The sequence below is a fragment of the Chironomus tepperi genome, unplaced genomic scaffold (genome assembly GCF_022539635.2).
Source record: "Chironomus tepperi strain 1889 unplaced genomic scaffold, CSIRO-AGI_Ctep_v1 contig_467, whole genome shotgun sequence".
Taxonomy (NCBI): domain Eukaryota; kingdom Metazoa; phylum Arthropoda; class Insecta; order Diptera; family Chironomidae; genus Chironomus; species Chironomus tepperi.
Genome location: NW_027226589.1, coordinates 1,035,847 through 1,056,620, shown reverse-complemented (window position 1 = coordinate 1,056,620; position 20,774 = coordinate 1,035,847). Strand labels below are relative to the sequence as shown.

Genomic DNA, 20,774 nt, shown 5'->3' with positions numbered 1-20,774 from the left:
AATCAAAAAAAAAAAAAAAGGTTTAAAATCATGTAGTATGTCACTAAATCACAAATCTAATAATTTCAATCACAATTTTAGAAGTTGAATGTTGAAATTTTCTCTAAAAATTTATATTAAATTGTTAATATTTTGAAAGACCAGAAAAAAAATATATTTACAAGCTAAACTAAAGATCTCAATAATTTAGAAAAATTCATTTTAACGACTATTATAATTTAAAATATTTATTATGCTTTTTTGCTATCGGAATTTCCTGAAGAATCCCGGAAAATCATGCAATCCCAAAAATTCTAATCATGGGGGATTTTGAGAAATTTTTCTAAATTAAATTGTCTTTTACCAGTACTTTTATCATATTTTTGTTTGTATTTAATGATTCATTGAGTCCTAAAATTTCTAATAAAACAGTTAGTATTACATTTGCACTGGAATTTGGCCAAAAATGTTTTATTTTTCTTTAATTGTCAACATCAAAAGAATACTTTTTTCATTATCCAATCCAGGGATTATTCACGGGATACCGGGAATAGTTTTTCAAATCCCGCAATCCTGGGATTGGGATTTTGTTCCGGGATGGAAATCCCTAGTCAGGAAGTACGTAAAACTGAAATTACTAGGGGGAAAGTTAATTCTTCGCTATTGCAATTGGCTACTCAAGTAATTCTGTAGTGTCGTTTGGGTTGAATCATCAAATTTTCCATCATTTTTTTAATTTCATTTTATTGGATGTAGTGTCTTTATTGTCTGGTTTAGAATAGAATATAATGTTGGGTTTGTTTATAATAACGGCACTGCGATCAATGATCTGCTGTACCATCCCAAATTCTCAACAATGTCCTTGATGAAGCCAACAATGTCCAAATAGCGTTGTCTGGCTTTGTGAGTTATAAAGAACAAGAGCTCTTATGAAGAATGTCATACCGCCTAATTGTTTATTTTTCTCTGATTTGCTGTAATGACTGCGAAACTGCTCTTGAGCATATTGGAAATAATTTTAAATAAACTAATCATTTAATCATGAACGACCCCTACATCATAGTTTATTTCAATTGCTGTTGAAATTGATCATAATTTGAATTACAATTACAGTAAAAGCTCATTCAACAAAAAATTATCAAAATTCACACATAGATGGCGCTAATGGAAGTCAGAAGTTTGTGGTGAAAATTTTAGCACCACAAGAAAACCAAAAAATAATTCTGTTAATGATCCAATTAGGACGTAAAAACGATAATAAAAATGAGACAAACATTAAAAATAAACTATTTTATATAATAAATTACATACAAGTTATTTTATCTAATGAATTAAATATAGAATTTTAAAAGATTTACAATTCATAGAGTAATTACATTTATTCTTCATATATGGTTGAATGTAAAATTCATATGTCTGTCTCAAAGCTGCTATAACTGTATTTTCTTAAGTCAACCTCATCTCTCAACCTCGTTGTTCCAATCATGATCGGCAAACCTAGTATAACACTTCTATGAAGTCCACTAGCTTTAGCTTTTACAGAAAGTTCATAGGCAACTTTAATCACCTCACAATTGTCAATATTCGGCTCCACTGCTGGTACTCGAATATTTTTTGTAAAAATTCTGTGAGTTTGAGGTTTTACTTGTCCACAATATTCTAGTGATTCGACGATTTCTATTCTAACAACTTCTAGGAATGGTCGTTGACTAAAAAAATACAACATATAAGTATATTTTTTTTAATATATTCCACATTTTGATGTCTTTAATTACCTTGTCAACACCATAATTTTATTTAGTGACACTTTTACATGTCTTATCCTCGTTCTGGTCAAATTATGAACATTTATAGTAACAAAAATTTTATCTCCAGGCGCATAACCCCTCCTGGGTATTGATGCGGACATATAAAGCTCTTTTGAGGAAAAATCAAAAGAAAAATTTTTAAAAACTTCATGAATCAATGGAACATTGATGACTTCAGATAGCTCATTAAGATCCGCTGGAGATAAAATTGTAAACGGACTTTCAAATTTCAAATTTGGTTTCCAATTGCTGACAACATTTACTTCAACTTTATACTTGATTGATCCACTAGCTTTCTTGTAGTAACCTTTAATACACTCCATTGAACTTGGTATGTCAAATGGAAGTTGGAAGTTAGCTTCGAATGTGTTTAGACCGGATGGAATTTCAGAAAGATTTAGAAGTGAAATTTTTTTATCAATATAAGTCACACATCCGTTAAGAGTGATTTCTTCTTTTCTGGACAGGAATTGACAGCATGCTTGTCCAAAAATTTTTAAGTAGATTTCTAAAAATCAAATTTTTGTAAAGAACTGTAAAATTTATAGGTGCCTAACAACTATTTATCCAGAGTGCGGCATTCTGAAAAATGTCTGTTATTTTTTTGTTTGAGTTATTTTTGTCGTCACTTTTTTCAAAAAATAACCGATTATTCTGAAACACATTCATGAAATTTTCAATGTTTACAAAAAATCTTTAAGCAGTATTAAACTTAAGCATTAGTATTAGAATGAAAATGAATTTTAGATTTTCAGGATACCGCTCTCTGCGTTTATCTAGGTCACTGATGGGCAACCTTTTATGTGTAACGGCACACCTTAGCCCTAGAAAATTTTTTGTTCCACACCAACTTATTAAATATATTCAGTATTATATACATTTAAAAATTAAAAAAAAAAAATCATCTATTTTTGGATTTATTTAACACACTTTGCCAAATACCGGTCTAACTATACATAGCTGAAAACTCACCATCAACATGATAACCCTCGTTTACATGTAATTCAACTATGACTTCAACGTTCTCACCAGGTGTGTAAAGTTTTAGTGGATTTCCAATAAAATTTATTGTGCACTGCATTTTTAATCGTCTTTTACTCGATTCGCAAATTATTTGAAAACGTTTTTTGCTGTTGATAACAAAAGATTTATAATTTCTGATAAATTTTTATGCGTTATAGTGAGTTTTTATGATACTATAAAAATAGGGAATATCAATGTAAAGTGTAAAATACATTATTTTACATTTCGGACATTCTACTTTCTTGATCTTTTTAAAACAAAATTTAAACCGACACATGTCTCTGTCTAATATTGCTACTTTAATGGTATTGATTATGATAGAGAAAATTAAGCATTTCGAGTTAAAAAATCACAAAAAACAGTTGTTAACTTATCCAAATTCATTCGGTATCAAAAACTGTTCTAAGTGACTGTTCATTTTAATGATGTATACCCATATACATATACATTTTAATACATCAAATTATCCTCAGATACGTTTCAATTCACACTAACTAAGGACTAGTAAAGTGTGTCTAGAAGCATATGTTTATGTACCACTGTCCTTGTTACTTAAAAGTTTCTATTTCACTCATCTTTCTAAGACACCTCATTAAGCATACCTTATGCTAGAGTTCTTGGTGAAATTGATCTCAGAGTAACACTACAATTCTATTAATTCGCCAACACACACTGCACATTTAGAAGTGACTCTGTCAATATTTTCAATTTTTTATCAATGTTTCTTATCAAAAAATAATCAAGAAGAAGCAATTATTGATAAAACTCAAGTTTATCGGACCTAATGATATGAAAATGGTAATTACAATTAAAATTCTTTTACAATGATTTCTGTGTTGATTACCACTTATAGTTAATATAAAATTCCTAGCAAGTTATAGTTAAGTAAATAATAAGTTTTAGTTTTATAGTCGATTAAATTTTAGTTCAACGAAATAAATATTTTTTCACGACTACATTACAAACAAATTCAGATCACCTCAAAATTCAGCAAATGACTTATATACAATGTAATAATACATTAAAAGTTCGAACAGCAGCTTTTTCATTTTAGATTTGAATAATTTTTGTTGTTGTTGATGCGATGACATCCATACGACGATATGTTTTTTTTTTTTTTTTTTATTTTTGATTGATTTGTCATAAATGACGTTTTGTTTTCTTCGAACTCTGGACAGTTACATGGCCCAGGGAATACCAATGCATTAATCTTAGCCACGATTTGTGTGTCGCAAATACACAAACCGAGTTGGTGTGTCTAGAGACAACGAAAAAGCACACGAATCTGACTAGACTTTCACTGAAATCGAATCCGGGCCGTTACAACGGTAGCCCAACGCACTTTTTCGCTTTTTCTCTGCTTTCAGCAAGTGACTAATTTCATGAAATCGATAATTTTTTTGTTTGTTTTGGGTTAGGCATCTAATCAAATATTTTTGTTACCTTATCTTAACAAAAAAGAATTATTGAATTTAAGGAATTAAGACAAAAATTCTTATTGATAATGCCTAAAATGTTGATATTACTGACAATAAAAAATGTTGGTAAAATTCAACAAGCTACAGGAAAGTTTAAACTTTAAAGTAATTTTTTCGATATTTTATATATGCGTTCAAAATCTTTTGCTAAAGTTCACGATAATTTAATTTATTAAAAAATTATTTCGATAAGTTACAATTTGGTTACAAAAAAAGTTTTTTTTTTGTTTTCGTATGTTAAAAAATCTTTTCAATATTAATTAAAGAGAGTTTTTATAGGTGTTTTGAAGAACATCAAAAACTAAGATGATAGTTGCACAGCAAAAAAGCGGCAATCAACATTAATTAAAGAGAGTTTTTATAGGTGTTTTGAAGAACATCAAAAACTAAGATGATAGTTGCACAGCAAAAAAGCGGCAATTGACATGTGGTTAGAGCGTTCTAACGAGTTGTGCTGGGGAAAACAAAACGTCCATTAGGATAAAACACTCATCATGAGTGCTCATCGCATGGACAACTACAAAAATTCATTAATAATAATTTAATAATTAAGTTGTAAAAGCATGTGGCTTGGTCTCTTAGAATTGAATTTGCATTCTTGATATGCAGAAATAAAATAAATAAAAAAAAAATTTTTATAAAGTGAAACAAAAATTTTTGTCTAACTAGCTCAGACCTCATTTTAGCAACAGAATCAAAAAACATCTCATAAACGAGAATGTTTTCTCAGTAAACCACATTATAAACAAAATTCGTGCGTATTTTCATCTGAAATCTGAAGCAGCTGACAAAATTCTCAAAAAATTAATCTCACGTAATTAAAAAGTAAATTTGGCGTTATCAAAAATCGTAGATTTTTTTTTTGTTTTGTCTGCAGATAGCAAGATTAATCACAGTGTCATAAACTGCTGGATGATGTCAAGTATTTAAGATAGTGAAAGATGGGTGAGATTTCAGTCTTGATTTGAGTGTACATTTTCCAAGATCTCTTAAAACATTTTTATTTAAATCATTATATGAAATGAAGTTTACTATTTTATTTCTACTCCTAGCATTATTCAGTGCTTTGTCTTTGTCACGATCAATTGGTAATAAATATGCATCAGTTGTAAGTTCAGAAAGTGAAGTTCAGTCCTTTAAAGATTATCTAGATGAATTCAGCCGTTTACGTGATAGAAAAAGTCAAAGAAAACAATCTTTCGAAGAAGACGAAAGCGAAGAATCAAAAGAATTCAAAAAGTCAAATAAATCCAAAGAATCAAAGGAATCTATGGAATCAAAATCAAAAAAGACAAAAACAACAACATCTATCTGTGATTCTTCAAAAACTATGAAGACAACGAAACTTCCAAAAACCACAACAACATTTAACGATCCAGGAATCACTGAGGAACAAACCTTAACAACCGAAGTTACGGCTGGGGAACAATCTACAGTAACCGAAGGATCCGTAACAGAGGAACAACTCACAACAACTGAAGGGTCCGTAACAGAGGAACAATCCACAACAACCGAAGAATCCGTAACTGAGGAACATTCTACAACATATGAAGGATCCTTAACTGAGGAACCCACAACAACTGAAAGAGCTGTAACTGAAGAACAGAACATAAGAACTGAAGATTCCGTAACTGAGGAACAAACCACAACTGATATTGTAAATGTTTTGATTGATCAGTGCAAAGGAGTAATTTTTAATCAAATTTCACATCCTAATAACTGCTATGAGTACATTCAGTGCACTTTAGGTATTCAAAGAGTTCTAACTTGCCCATTAAAATATATTTATAACTCACAATTGAGAATATGCATGCCCGGAAATCAAAATTCTTGCCAATTTTGCATATTATGTTAACTTTTGTTACATGAAATTATATGAGTTCATTTTTTGTAAAGAAATCTTTGAACCTAAGTGTTCTACAATTTGTCATAAATTCCAAATATATCAACTATATTTATAAAATAAAATAAAATAAATAAATAAATAAAAAAAAAAGAGTAAAAATAATTGGACTATTCAAAGTTATTGTTTAAAATAAAAAAATGTAACAAAAAAGAAACTTTAAATTTTTTAAATATTCAATTTTTTTAAATTTTATTTTTATGGTTCTTCGTTTTTTTTTTCATTTTTCACGTATAAATAGACATTTTTCACATTTTATCGCTGGGTTTTTTTTTTTTTCAAAAAATGTTTATACAAAATTTTCTCATTTCATACATGGCTAACAAATTTTATTTTCATCTTAATAACTTCCTCATTCAAATTGGAAGGTAGCACTGGTGACATTTGGCTAGAAATTCTAACAGGGTCTCGAATTGTTGATCAATTCGAGAAGTTTTGACCTCGTTCCACGTTTTTCGTTACTCACAATTGTTTTAAGTATTGAGGATAAAAGAACTTTGCAAATTTGAAGTTATAATCCGAAATGGACAATGCTTTCATGAATTTTTGAGATTGGGTCATAATCATAAAAGTTAAAATGCTTATGAAAATTTGAAGTTAAATTCCAACAATTTCAAAATATTCACGCATACTTTGAGATTAAGTTTTAAAAATTATCAAAATCAACAAAGAACTTCATCCTCAATTTTGATCCAATAGAAAAAAGTTGGAAAATAGTTAATAAAATAGTTTATCTAATATCAAATAGTTTAATCGTTTCAAATACAAAATATTTCCACCTTATTCAATGTTTTCTCTTACAAAATAGATTTGTTCAAATAAATTTTCCGTTGGAAAATAAAATAAAAGATTTTTTTTTAATTTTTCATTTAATATAATAAATTTTTTATTCATTTTTTGTATAAGCTCGATAAACGTGTGGATTTTCTGTGTAAATTTTTTCTTACATTTTTCACTTAATTTACAGAACTTTCCTTCACTTTATTTATATTTATTATATTTATAATATTTTCACAATTATATTTTTACTCTAAAATGGATTTTTACTGATTTTTTATTTTTCTTATTTTTTTTTAACTTTTCGGACTTCCATTTGGGAGTTTTTTTTTCTTAAATTTTTTATTTTCTTTCTTACGCTGATTTATGGAAATCTTTGCTTACATTTATAGGTTTTTTCTTTACTTAATTGAAATTTTAGAAATTGTTTTTAATGAAAAATTTTTTAAAATATTTTTCTAAAAGGACGAAAAACTTTTGAATTTATTTATCAAAAATCTCATAGTTTTTAAATTTTTAATATGATTTTCAAGTTACTTAAAAACTTTCAAAAATTTAGCATAATTCAAAAAAAAAATCAAGAAATTATTTATTGAAATTTAAGAAAAAAACTTTCAAAAATTTAGAAATGCATCTTAAAAAATAATTTAAAAAAGGATTTGATTCAAAACAACTTCAAAAATTTCAATTTTTAATTTAAACTTTACATACAAAAATTAATTTTTTGAGATCTTTTTCGACTCTCATGAATGTTTCTTTAATTAAATTAAATTTTTCTTCATTGTTGATGATCAATGCAATGTGATATTTTTGTTAAACGTTCCAGTCCTTCATTTTACACAAACTTTTCTTAATTTTTTCATCGCTAAGTTTTTTTTTCTTATATAAATTTGGCAAATGTTTCATATTCTCATTTGAATACTTTTTAACTTTTTTTAAGTTATTTTTTTTTTTTTTTTCATTTATTGAGTTGAGTTTTTTTGGCCACTAAAGTTTTCCTGATTTTTATGATAATTTTTTTAATTTGCCACATGGATATTTACTTTGTGATTTTGTTTGGCAACTCTTTAAATTAAAAAAATCTCTTTCACAATTTTTATTTACAGTTTTTTTTTTCCTCATAAAAATCTCGTCAATTTTTGATTTTTTTTTCAATTACAGTTGTTTATTGGCGTTTTTGTGACTTTATTTACTTAAAATTATAATCTTAAACTATAATAATAAACAATTCTGATTGTTTATTTGTTTTAATATTTGACACTATGTACACGTTTTCTAATATGGTGTGTAGAAAGATTGAAAAAGTGAAATTTTAAGCTTTTAAAAAGTTTTGAACTTAAAACAAAGATAAAAATCTGATATTTTTCAAAAGATGTTTAAAAATCATATATGTTTTAATTCTGAAATTTAATATCAAATTCTAGAATTAATTTTAAATTTCTTAAGTTTGGATTTCAATTTCAACAATTAAACTAAAGGTTTTAGATTCAACTTTTTAAATGTTTAATAATTTCAAATAAATTCAAATTTTCTAATCAATTTTTAATTTCACTTTTAAGTTCTTAATATTCACATTTTGTCAGTCCAAATTTTAAAGACCTGATCTTTTTTTTTATAAAATTTCTTTTAATTTAAATATAAAAATGTTCCTTTAAGAAGTTTGAACTTCATTTATTAAAGCATAAAATTTTCATAAATCATAAATTTTCGTTTTTAGACGCTATTTGTGAAAATTTTCTCAAATCGGTTTAAAAAAAAATATTGCCAGAAAAAAATTATAAAATGAATAAAAAATATTTTTTTTAGAAAACTTTTTATTCATTGGAAGCCAATAATTTTTTAAAAAAAAAATAAATTCTTAACAAATAATGAAATTTAAAAAATTAAAAATAGCAGGAAAATTTTTAAAATATAAAAAAATACTCAAATTAAAAATTAATGGAAGAATTAATTAATTAATGATAATTAATTTTTTTATTTATCACTTTCAATTAAAATATTAAAAAATTGGGGTTTCTTGTCAAATTTTTTGTGGTAGTTTTTTAGTTGAATTTGGCACAGCAGAAGAAAAAAAAATGTTAAAAATGGTCTCAGTTCTGCGACTTTATGCTTCAAAATTTTAAACCAATCCTGATTTTTAGTCATAATAATTTTGATCTCTCAGTTATCTAAAAAATTTTGAATTTCATAATTTTTATTATTGTGAGGCTTTTGGCACAAAAAATATTTTCGATTTTTTTTAGTTTCAGAAATAAATTCGTTTTGTGGTCTAAAATTTTTAAATATTTTTTTAGTTTTGATTGGGTAAAATTTCAACCTTTTTTTTTACATTTTCAGAGTTATTTCTCATGTCACAATTTTCATCTTATTTTGTTATCCTATTATATCTGGCACTGCGAATTTGAGTTATTAATACTAAATTTTAATAAATTCTAATCTCACAGTGAATGTAATTTGATTACTACTGACCTAACTGGAAATTTTTTCAAAATAAATAAACATTTTCCGAGCATTAAATGACCATGATATTGCATTCGTTAACTAACGTATGATTTTTCAGTGTTTACTGATTTCAAAACCTGAATTAAATTTATATAATACCAGTATTAAATACTTGTATTGCATATAAAACAATCAGTGCAGAAATCCCCAAATTGGTAAATTAAGATAGTCGCATAATAAACAATTTTGATTAGAAAACTCGAAAACACCGAATCAATAGTACAAAACTTCTACCAGGCCTTATTTTTAGTCTCTTTAATGTCTAACAATTAGCTGACTAACAAATGTAATAATGAAGATCTCGGGATTTTGAAAATTATCTACAGTTAGGTCAATTGAAGTGAGGATTTCTCTTGAAATTAGCTAAAGCCTTATTAACCCATAATTTTAACTAAATCTTCTGATTTGAATCATAATTTTTTTGATCGATTACTCCAAAGATTTATTTAAAATAGGACGGCCATCTGTTGCATTTTTTAACGGGACGATGTTCTTTTTTCCCGTTTTATCGTATCCTTAAAATGCTCCGATTTTTCAAGAAGTCGAGAACTTAATACAAATTTATCAAATTTTGGATGAATTACAATAATTTCCTGCAAAATGCCCAGGACTGAAATTGATCCAATTTTTTTCCAAAAATGTCCCGATATTTTGCAAAAATCCTCTGTTCACCCTAATTTAAAACCATGGTAATTTCAAGTTAATTGTAATTAGAGTCAATAACAAAAATCGTAAATATTGCAGTTTTCATAATTTTTTCACAGAAGCTTGTATTTAAAAATTGTAATAGCTGCATTTAATATGATTTTCATACTAACGTCTAGTCCTTGAATAATGCAAGGCATTGTCTCAAATTTAACTACAGAATTCTCTTACTGGAAGCTGTTTCTTTTATTTACGATAGGATATACTAAAATCATAATTTCCTAATATGCAAAAAAAACCAATTATGTTTGATCTTTGCATACCAAGAGTCTTAAGGCTAGAATATATCCTACTGTAGCAAGTCAGCTCCAAACATTAAAACCTCAAATGCATCAACAAAAATCAAGAGAACTCCTCTACTTCATTCCTATAATCAAATCCTTTCACTACGTCACACTAATAGCATTTCCATCATCTCGATGATGTGGACCGCCATTTGTTGTTCCTCCATCCTTTCCGCCAACCGCTGCATTTTGTTGTACAGCTGCAGCAGCTGCAAGTTGAAAATTAGCAAAACTAGCTGCATGAAATTGGGCTAAATGGTGAGGATGTGCAAGAGGGTGTGTCATGAGTGGCTTCTGAAATGGATGTGTATAGTATCCGCCAGTCGGATGTGGTTGAAAATCTCGTTTTGTGAGTTGATTGACACTTAATGGATTATTGATGTCGCGTGGATTTGCACCGACAGGATTGCGAATGATTGGAAGTTTATCATACAAAAATGGATCAAGCCGATGTTGTTGTTGTTGTTGTTGCTGATGTAAATGCTGATGCAATTGTTGATTCAACTGCTGATTGAGATGATGTTGTAGACTATTTGAATGATCCATTGGTTCTGTTTTTATTTGCACATCATTTTTCTGTTGATGATCTCGCTTGTGATCGTCATGGCTCATCATACCATTTGTCTTGGGCTTGCTGACTGTCGAATCCCACTTATTTCTTGATAATTGATTGACCAGTGATGCAACAAGTCCATTTTCCTCGTGATGATGCACACCATGCGGCGTTGATGGTGATGCGAGGAGATTTATTGGTGAGGCGAGTGATGTCGATGGCGATTGAAGACTAGAGAGACCACTTAGTCCACCAGGTGAGGACATTGATTGATTTAATGATTCGGTATCATCGTCAGGTGTTTGAGCTTCGTCCACAGATCCGCACGAGCCAAGATTGTCATCCGATCCGTGAATATCGCCATCGCCGCGCTGCTGGTCGTCTGCTGATTCTTTGTAGCGTATGCACTTTTTCTTTCGTCTAAAATAAATTAGGGATTAGTTAGGTATGTAATGGAAACTTTTAAATTTAAAGAATAATTTAAGGTTAATACAATTCAAAAAATCTTCCGTTGTATACATTTTGATTAAAACAGCAAAAAAAATGAGCAACAAAATAGTTTAAAATATAAAACTTTAAATTTTTAAAGTGAAATTTTAAGGAAATTTTAGACAAGAAATCGACAATGAATTAATCATTTCAATTTTTTGGCTCAGTTAAATAATAGATTAATGCAATTTTACAACTTGTTTTCAGACAAACTCAAGAAACAAAAATTTAAAAATCACAAAGATGTCTAAAACGTCTTTAAAATTTCACAGCAAACATTTTAAATTCATCAATTAAAAACATAAAATCCTTTTAAAAATCGGACGTTTTTTTTGGTTTTTTACTGATTCATGCAAAAAATGTTAGAACTTCATTAATTTTTTTAATTTTTGGATCCATGAAATAGAATTGATATAAGATTCAGATTTCAATTTCATAATTCTTTTTACCAAAATTTAGATATTAAGGGTCAGTTTATTTCAGTTATTATAGCAACCATATTATCCAAGAAATTGTTAAAAATTCATGCAATTAAAAATCAAAAAAATAAAATAAAAATTGAAAAGTAGAAAAAAAAATTAAAACAAAAATAAAAAAAACAGCATTTTGGAAGCATAAATTAGAAACAGCAACAACAAAAAAAATCATCCAGATACGGAAAACAAAACGAAAAACATCAGAAAAAACAACGAAAATTTTCAGGCAAACAAGACTGACTTTAACATTATATTTGCTGCAGCTGACATCTAATCCATTTTTAAGTTCAATATTCGTCATTATTCGGGCATAAATTTTGTCATAGTTAAGGGTTTTTAGCAGTTTTTGGTGCTTCACTGTTCATCTTCGATTTCTATTCGGTGTGGTTTAGGTACAATGAAGTATGGAACCTTCATCAAAATGAGAAAAAATGATGGAAATATTTACAAATGTTGATCACCACAAAGTCGACTTTGTAATATAAATGGAATTTTTAAAAATAAATTTTATATACTTTAAAAAAAAGTTTTAAAAATTCATTTTCAAAAATTCCTCAAAACTTTCAATAATGCAATAAAAATTTTCAAATAATCCGTCAGCAAAATTTAACAAAAAACTTAGAATTAAAAAATTTCCGGTATAGTTTTGAAATTTACATTTAACAAATCTTAGAGATTTACATATGTCGGTGTTTGTGGCGATGCCTGTGGTGCACCATTACTCGATGACGCTACTGCACCGGCGAGACCGAGTAGATGCACCGACGACGATGACGATGAAGATGCTGATGACGTTGATGAAGGTGGGATTATTGTGTTGCCTACTCCTGCTGCTGATAATATTGACAGTCCGGGACTAAATATTATGATTTTATTTTTGGCAAAATATTTAAGAAGTCGAAGAAAAATTCAAGGAAATAAAGTAGAGAGAGAAAGAGAGACAAAAAATTTTTAAGATTAGCGATAATATTTCTACATTTTACCAGTTTAGTGACTAAAAAATGGATAAAATTTACAAAAGTAAGCCTTTTTAAACAATTTTTTTGCGGAACATAAGGAATCCAATTTTTAAATTTTATTCCATTTTAAAGTCACCAAATATTCCCATATAATAGCATAATATACGTATTATCATTATATAATTAACCAAAAAAGTATACATTAATCAACTTAAATAATCACATTTCATGTATGTGCCTTGAAACAAAAAAAAAAAAGATACATGTGTGAAATTTAAATAAAAAATCATTTAATCAAATAATAAATTTGTTAATTGTTAGTCAAAATAAGTGAAAATTTGAAAACAAGACAAAATATATGATTACTTTTTGATATTTCCGCCACCAAGTGTGGTGATTAGTTTAAGTTTACTTTAGTTTTGATGATGTGGTTATAATATTTGTGAATGCTATCGAGTGATTGAAAAAGATTATCTGACTTTTAATTCCTTAAATAGGAAACAAGTATTCTAAAGAGGTTACAAGACTACTAAAGTAGATATCAGGATTCTAAAAGATTTTGAAGCTTTAAAAATATAGAGTGGTACAAAACTCCTAAAAATTAATTTTTTAATCAAAATCTTCAACTTTTGTTCATTTGAATTTACTTTCAAATGAAGCTAAATTTTTTCAAAATTTATGAAATTAATGGAAACACAATTGATGAGAATGGAAAGTTAAATGATGAAATATCTCATTTTCATTTAAATTTAAATTAAACCTTCATCGAGGCAATTCAAATGTCATACTTAAATCAATAATGCTTGAAAATTAAATAAGTAAAAATTATTGTTAATTGAGAAAAAATCATAAAAAACCAAAAAAATTATAAAATTAATTATGTTTTACAAAAACAAAAAAAAAAAAAAAAAAAATCCATTAATCTTACCTGCAAGGTTTACACCATTGATTCTGTTGATCTAATCCATATCTGGCACGGCATTTTTTCATACTATTACCTACTGTACATCAATTGTCGATTCCATTGTTTAATTATGTGTCATGTTTGAGATATTTGTAAATACACAAAAAATGGAAGAAAAAAAAGAAAAAAAGTTAGTAAAAAATAAAAAAAAATTGATGAGTAAATAAAAGAAAAATAGTAATATTGCTTCAATAAATATTGGTTTCTGTCAAATAAGCTTCGATTATTACTTTTTAAAACATTACAATGAAAAATGCGTAAAAATTTAATTTTGAATGTCACAGATATGAATTAATGCGTTGTATTGGGTTTGGAACGCAGTTTTTATTGCTGAATTCAGCAAAGTTGAAATATTTTGTATAAGCTAAATTTTCTGAATTCAGAGCTAATCTAAGCTAAACGTGCTGAATTTGCTAAATTCAACACCTTCAAATCTAAAATTACCACCACAACTTCAATTCACGATGAACCTCTTCCATTTGAAGCTGTTGGCAGTTTAAAATTAATCAATTGCTTTAAAAATCATAAGTTTAAGCGATTCATCAGCTGTTTTAGTCCTCATTCCAGCCATTATGTGTGGTAGATCTTGTGCCGATGTTGCATATCTAATTTTTCGCAAATATTGATACATGTGATTACTTTGACATGACATAAATGCAATGCTAACTAAATGTGTAAATATGATGAGAACTTAAGATGGTATTTGATGTAAAACTTTTTTAGGTGATTTTTGATGATAAAAATTTATTTTTTCAATGTTTTAAGAAAAAAAAATTTGAAAATATTTAAATAAGAAATATCAAAATAATCATGCAAAAATGGATAATAAAGGCAACCATTTCTATTGAACTTAATTTTATGAAATTAGCAAGTAAAACTGAATTTATTCAATTCAGCTAGCTTAGCAATGCCGAATTCAATCAATTCAGATAGATCGACAATGCTGAATACAACCAATTCAGATAGATCAGTATTGCTGAATTCATCGGGTTCGGTAGTGCAAAATGCATTTTACTAGTTCAGTAGTACTGAAACATCATTCATTTCAGCTTGTTCAGCAGTGCAGAATAGAGCTAATTCAATATGTTAAAAAAGTACTGAATTCATTTCAATTCATAAACTTTACAAAGCAAGCAGTCTATATTTCAATTAAATAAAATAAAAGAACAGCCTAAAAAGCAGTAAATTTTAAATATTTTTTATAACCACAAATTTCATATTTTCTTAATTTTAATGAAGAATTTTCTCAAAAATTCCTCCATTTTATCAACAGAAAAAAAAATGATTGGCGCAAAAAATTCCGATCGCAATAAAATTTTTCTCATATTTTTAATTTTTGGCATAAAGCGATTTTTTTGTGTACAAATATTGCAAAAAGTAGGAATTAAAAATATAAAAATTTGAGATAGAAGAGAAAAAAATAAAAAAAAAATCTTTAATTTCATTTTTGTACCTCCATCAGTGGGCTCTTGCTTTCGTTTCCGCTTCTTTCCGCGTGTTGCATTCGTTCGCGAGCTCCAATCTGGATACATTTGCATGTGCAATTGGCGTTCGCGTCTTGCTAATTCGTAATATTTTGCTTGCTCCTCCCGACCCAATGCGTGCCACTATTTTTGGGTGTTTTCATATTTTGGGGGTGATTTTGATTTTTTTTTAAAATTATTTGTGGTTGTTTGTTGGGTTTTTGTGATGTACAGAAAATGATGGACAGTTGAGAATTTTATGTTATGAGTGTCCAAATTTAGAAAATTCGTTAAACATGTTACATTTTAATTTATTAAATAATTAAATTTAGTTCGTCAAAAATTCAAATTTAAGAAATTTTTTTAAAATTTTAAATTTTTAAAAATTTGTCAAAAATAAAATTTGAAAAATTTGTTAAAAATTCAAATATCAAAAATTTGTTGAGTAAGTATCAACATTTTAAAAGGATAGAATTTAAAAATTTCATTAAAAATTGATATGAAATTGATCATATAACCCCGAACAAAAATTGACCATGAGAGGAGAGCAGCATTGCAAGACGAACGAAGTTGAAAAAAATGAAGAATGAAAAGAAAAGAAAAAAAAGTTGTTCGTTTAAGGACTTGGCAAAAATACAAAAACAATAAAAATCATGAAAAACGAAGAGAAAAGATTCGAGCTTTTTTTCATTTTTCTCAACATTTTTTATATGTTTTATTTTGTGTTTTCAAAGATGAGACGAAGAGAAGAGAAAAGGGAGTCGTTTTTGTTGTAATTTAGAGCGATAGAGTTTCGACTCAAATTTTTTCCTTCTTTTTTCTGTGTGGCACGAAAATTTCTTTTGTTTCTTTTTCAAATTTTTCAAAAGTGCATCGAAAAAAATGAAAAAAAGATTTTTTCAACTTTGAATTATTAAACATTTAAATTTTTTTTTTTTTTTCATCTTCAAATGTATTTTTTTTTTTGTGTATCTAAAAAACAACCCCAACAACAAATTCGTCATTTTTCCAAATTATTTTTCTAAATTTTCTTTTTTTTTTGTTAAATTGTTTCAGATTTCGATGAACGAGAAACGGAAAGCAACTTAAAATGTAATATAAATGAGTGGTTTAATATATAAACTAAGGATTCTAAATAAGGGAAAATAGAGAGATTTAGAGATAGAGAACTTAGTAATTAGTTCTAATGATGAATTTTGAATTTTTCTCAAATTTCTGGATTCTTTTAAATCATATGATTTCTAATGATGGAAATTTTATAACTTTACGATTATTTCACTTTTGCGGTTTAATCGCTTTTTTAACTCTTGCAACAAATATAGTGAAATATTATCATATTGTTCAATGAAGATGGCAGATTTATGATCTATCGGCTGTATGATAATAACCGATAATAATTATATTGAGATTGTATACTTCAGTCAATACATTTAAAGAGACATTTCGCTTTGAGGGCATAGCAAAAAAAATTTTTGCGCTGGGTTTGTGTTTGCTTCTAGAAGAATATTTTGAAAAAGTTTGACTATTTCTTTTACCCACTTAGCAGTTGCGACTTAATTACTAATTACGTTTGTTTAGTAAGCAATCTAGATCAAACATTTGAAATGAATCTAAAATGTTTCATAAGTGAAATAAGAAGAATAAATTTGGCTTTATTTTCCAAGAATTAAATTATTTTCTCTCAATTGAAATTTCTCAAATCTTTAATTGAAGATTTTTTAAACCTAGTAAACATTTTAAAACTTCTTGGAAACAACCAATAGTATGAACAACAACAATCAATAGAACGAATGGTAAGTTACATCTAAGCAATTATAATTTGTTTAGATTCCAGCTTTGAACAATTAAATCTACCATATGAATTACTTATAATCTTTAAAACTCAATTATGTACTCATTTAGCTACAAAATTTCCATAAATTTCAAACGCATTTGTATGATTACAAAGTCCACTGTTCATTGCTAAAGCTTATCATATCAAATATCATCCGATGACATCATTAAGATAATTCAATAATTAACCATAATAAGTATTCGAATTTCATTTAATTTCCTTAAACTAATTTGATAAATTTCCATTCAAACTAAAAAACTAAAATAGACAAAACCAAAAAGGAATTAAAGAAGTCCACGCAACACAATACTTCCAGTACATCATGCGTCTAATGTTTTTATATCACTTCCACAACAAATAAATACAGGAACTAAAGGTGAAAAAATTTTACTTAATTAGGGATCAAGACTTCCTCTACATTAAATTGGCTTCTAGAATCATAGTTCAGAATTACTTAGATAGTAATATAAAACTAATAATTTTTACAGGATATACTTTGAGTAACAAGAATATATATGAAAATGTGGTTGTATAGTTTTTAAAGCTGTTAATGATCAGGTTGGAATTTCAGACTATTAAAATTAAACTAGACATTTAAAAAAACCGACCCAGACTCATCTCATGGAAGTGATTCAGTGTCACTCCACCAGAATAACAAAATTCCTACTATGTAAAGAACAAGCTCACTTCAATTAATATGCTCATGAGCAACTTAAGTGTCGAAAGCAATTTAGAACAAGACATCAATGGGTTATTATTTTGTCATTTATTAATTATAGTAAAGGGTCCTTCCTTCACTAATTACGTTAATTACGCTTTTTAGTTGGGAGAGGGTCTACAAAATTCGTTTAATTGCGTAACGTAATAAATAAACAATCCCTAAGAAGATTTGTGTAAGTGAGCATCCTCCTTTTGCAACATTTCATGGATCCAAGAGAATCTTCTGAATAAAAATTGCTCATGAAAATTCATTAAATTAATATTACATTTGTACCTAAAGGGTGTGTCTAAGGGTATACAAATTTATTTTATGATTCGAGCAGCACGATGCAGTAAATCTGAGATTTTTTCATCAGATAAGTTAAAACAGGCATCATTACACCCTACACGTCCTTTCAGGCCCTAAGGACTAAATAAATTCCATTTGTTTTGCTATTATAAGGAGTCACAAAAAACGATATTAAGAAACACAAGAAAATTCACTCTAGATCCTTAAATTCAAAGGTTCAAATACTTTCAAAACATGTCAGCACACATCATTCTTTATGTAATTTCATAATTCATTCTCGAGTTTCACGCACGAATGAAACCAAAGTAAGTAAAACCCAAAATAAAATCACAAAAAAAGTATCCAGCAACAGAAATGAAATCAAATTAAAAATGAAATTAAGGAAAACTCAAAAATGTCAAAAAAAAAAATTCTCCGATTTCATGCAACATTAGTGACGATTCAAGACATGTAAAAGTGTCGATTTTGTCACATAATGGAAGTCATAGAAGTTATTACGCACAGGTGCGTTAATTACTCATTAGTTGTCATAAATTTTTCACTGCTCAGGTCAGCATTTCCTTTAATTTGAGGATTAGTTTTACTTGGAGGTTGTCAAAGCAAATGAAAATAAAATTTGTAATAATTGGATTAACGATCGTTTCCAGCTAGTCGATGCCGGTTTAGATCCTGAATGTTAAAGAACCGTCGGGTTAATAACAAAAATTGCAACAAAAAAAAGTTTGCAGTGTAACAAAATATAAATGAAATTAAAGATAAAATATAAAAAGTGTTTAAGCTTTTGCCAAATTTTTTGTTGATTATTAATTTTTTTCAATATGCCAAACAATTTTGATTTTTTGTAGATATTTTTGAATATGGAAACTTAAATTTACACATTTAGAATTTTTTGAACAAAGATCAATTGCCAATCAGTGATTATAAAATAAAAAAAATAATATTTTTTTTTATAAATGATTTAAACACAAATATTTTAATAACTTAGTATAATCAAGTCATAAATTTGATATAGACAGAAAGGTTAATATTAATTAAATAATGAAATTTTGGTCAAAACTCGTAGTAATTATTGTTCCATTTTGAAAAATTAGTAATATTGAGAAAGATTTAAAAAATATTTTAAAGTTGCTATAAGATTTTTCTAACTTCTATTTTCGATATCTTTTTATTTTTAAATTTTCATATTTAATAAAAAAAAAAGAATTTAATATATTTTTGAATTTTTTTGTAAGTATCAAAATTTTAAATAAATTATTTTAAATTAAACTTTTTGTAACAATAAGTTTTCTTTAAAAAAAATTTTTCTGACTATTCTCAAAAAGGAATAAGATATGCGATTAATTTTGCATACTAATATGGTCTTTCTGAATATTAGAATAAATTTGCTAATTTTTACAACGTTTTTCCATATAAACAAATATTTTTTTTTAAATTTTGATAATGGTTTTATAACTTCACCATGAGACATAGTCCCACAATAGTCGATTATAATCATATTTTGTGTCATACGCAATAAGAAGCAATTAAACAGAAATCAATATAATGAAACTAATTGAAAATCAAAAAATTGTAAATTAAAAATAAAATAAAAAAAAGAAATTAGAAGCATTTCTTAGTTCAGTACCTCCCGAGTCCGCGGGTGATCGGTCTTTTTTTCGTTTCTTTTTCTTGCTACCGTAACCATAGTTGTCGCGTGCACTCCACCCCGGATATAATTCCATATGTAGTTGGCGCTCTTGTCGTGCCTTTTCATAATACACACTCTGCTCTTCACGGCTCAGCGAGTGCCACTGTGTATTTTAATTAATATTTTTGTATGAGAATTTTTTGAATTTTAATAAATTTTGAAAATTCTTTTAAGTTTAACTTGACTTAAATTCTAGCTTAGTTTTATTGCGGAATGCTTTTAAAAAGCAATTTTTCGAAAAAAAAAAAAAAAATGTTATTTAGAGATTTATTTGATGGGTTGGCTTTGCGGTTGATATTTTTGGCGGATTTATTTTAGTGACAATTTGAATCATGAACTTATGAAATAAATTACCAAAATTTTCAACAGGCTCAAAAAAATTTGAAGCGAGGTTTAGTGTCAATTTGAAAAATATCATCAAAAAAAGACAATAAGTGTTCCACTATTTTGAAAAATTCTTACGTCTTTACCAAAAACGTAAAGAAAATAAATTCTAATCGAAAGCATCAACCCCCAAATCTCAAAAATTACACAAAGGTCCTACTTGAAAAAAATTGAAACGCATTTTAATTTAATTTTTAACAACGAAAAAACTTAAAAAAAATGAGACATAAAACTTAAACAAAAAAAGCAGTTTTTCAATACTTTGCTGTCTCAAATTTTTTTTCTCATTTTTTGATCCTAAATAAATTTTGGGAAATTTCTTGTTGATGTTGTTTTTAGTTACTTTATGGATATTTTAAAATTTATAAATATTGAAAAATTTTCATTCATGATGAGAAAATTTTCAAATTTTTGTAAAGTTAAAAATTTTTAATAATTCAAACTTTTTTAAATGTTTCTTTTTGATGACGAGTTGAAATTGTTCTTGGATGAATTTT

At 27.2% G+C, this 20,774-nt stretch overlaps 2 protein-coding genes across 12 annotated transcripts in view; both read right to left on the bottom strand.

Annotated features, from left to right (window-relative positions):
* Positions 1–1,332: 1,332 nt before the first annotated feature.
* Positions 1,333–4,158, bottom strand: LOC139099332 (arrestin domain-containing protein 2-like). 2 transcript variants are annotated; one of them, XM_070651756.1, is made up of 4 exons: positions 3,790–4,158; positions 2,760–2,917; positions 1,755–2,295; positions 1,333–1,688 (listed from the first exon to the last, which is right to left on the bottom strand). In XM_070651756.1, exons 2-4 carry the CDS (start codon positions 2,866–2,868, stop codon positions 1,388–1,390), a joined length of 951 nt encoding a protein of 316 aa, XP_070507857.1. In that variant the 5' UTR covers positions 2,869–2,917; positions 3,790–4,158; the 3' UTR covers positions 1,333–1,387. The 2 variants fall into 2 exon arrangements, with proteins under 2 accessions (XP_070507857.1, XP_070507856.1); XM_070651755.1 differs by lacking the exon at positions 3,790–4,158 and adding an exon at positions 3,413–3,629.
* A 5,989-nt stretch (positions 4,159–10,147) lies between these two features.
* pan (transcription factor pangolin) overlaps positions 10,148–20,774 on the bottom strand; it is a 71,197-nt gene continuing 60,570 nt past the window's right edge. For 5 of the 10 annotated variants that reach the window (XM_070651925.1, XM_070651926.1, XM_070651927.1 and 2 more), the window contains 3 exons: positions 19,831–19,996; positions 13,865–13,937; positions 10,148–11,432 (listed from right to left, as the gene is read on the bottom strand). In XM_070651925.1, the coding sequence (XP_070508026.1) occupies positions 10,562–11,432; positions 13,865–13,937; positions 19,831–19,996 (1,110 nt within the window). In that variant the 3' untranslated portion in view covers positions 10,148–10,561. Of the gene's footprint in view, positions 11,433–13,864; positions 13,938–15,353; positions 15,508–19,830; positions 19,997–20,774 lie in introns of all 10 variants that reach the window. The other 5 variants (XM_070651928.1, XM_070651930.1, XM_070651924.1 and 2 more) reach the window with 3 other exon arrangements.

Excerpts from the sequence above, each read along its gene's own strand:
- LOC139099332 (XM_070651756.1), bottom strand. The coding sequence starts at position 2,868 with ATGCAGTGCACAATAAATTTTATTGGAAATCCACTAAAACTTTACACA. Across the intron at positions 2,296-2,759 it reads CGAGGGTTATCATGTTGATG|AAATCTACTTAAAAATTTTT; the intron begins GTGAGTTTTCAG and ends TTTGATTTTTAG. Across the intron at positions 1,689-1,754 it reads AAAATTATGGTGTTGACAAG|TCAACGACCATTCCTAGAAG; the intron begins GTAATTAAAGAC and ends GTATTTTTTTAG.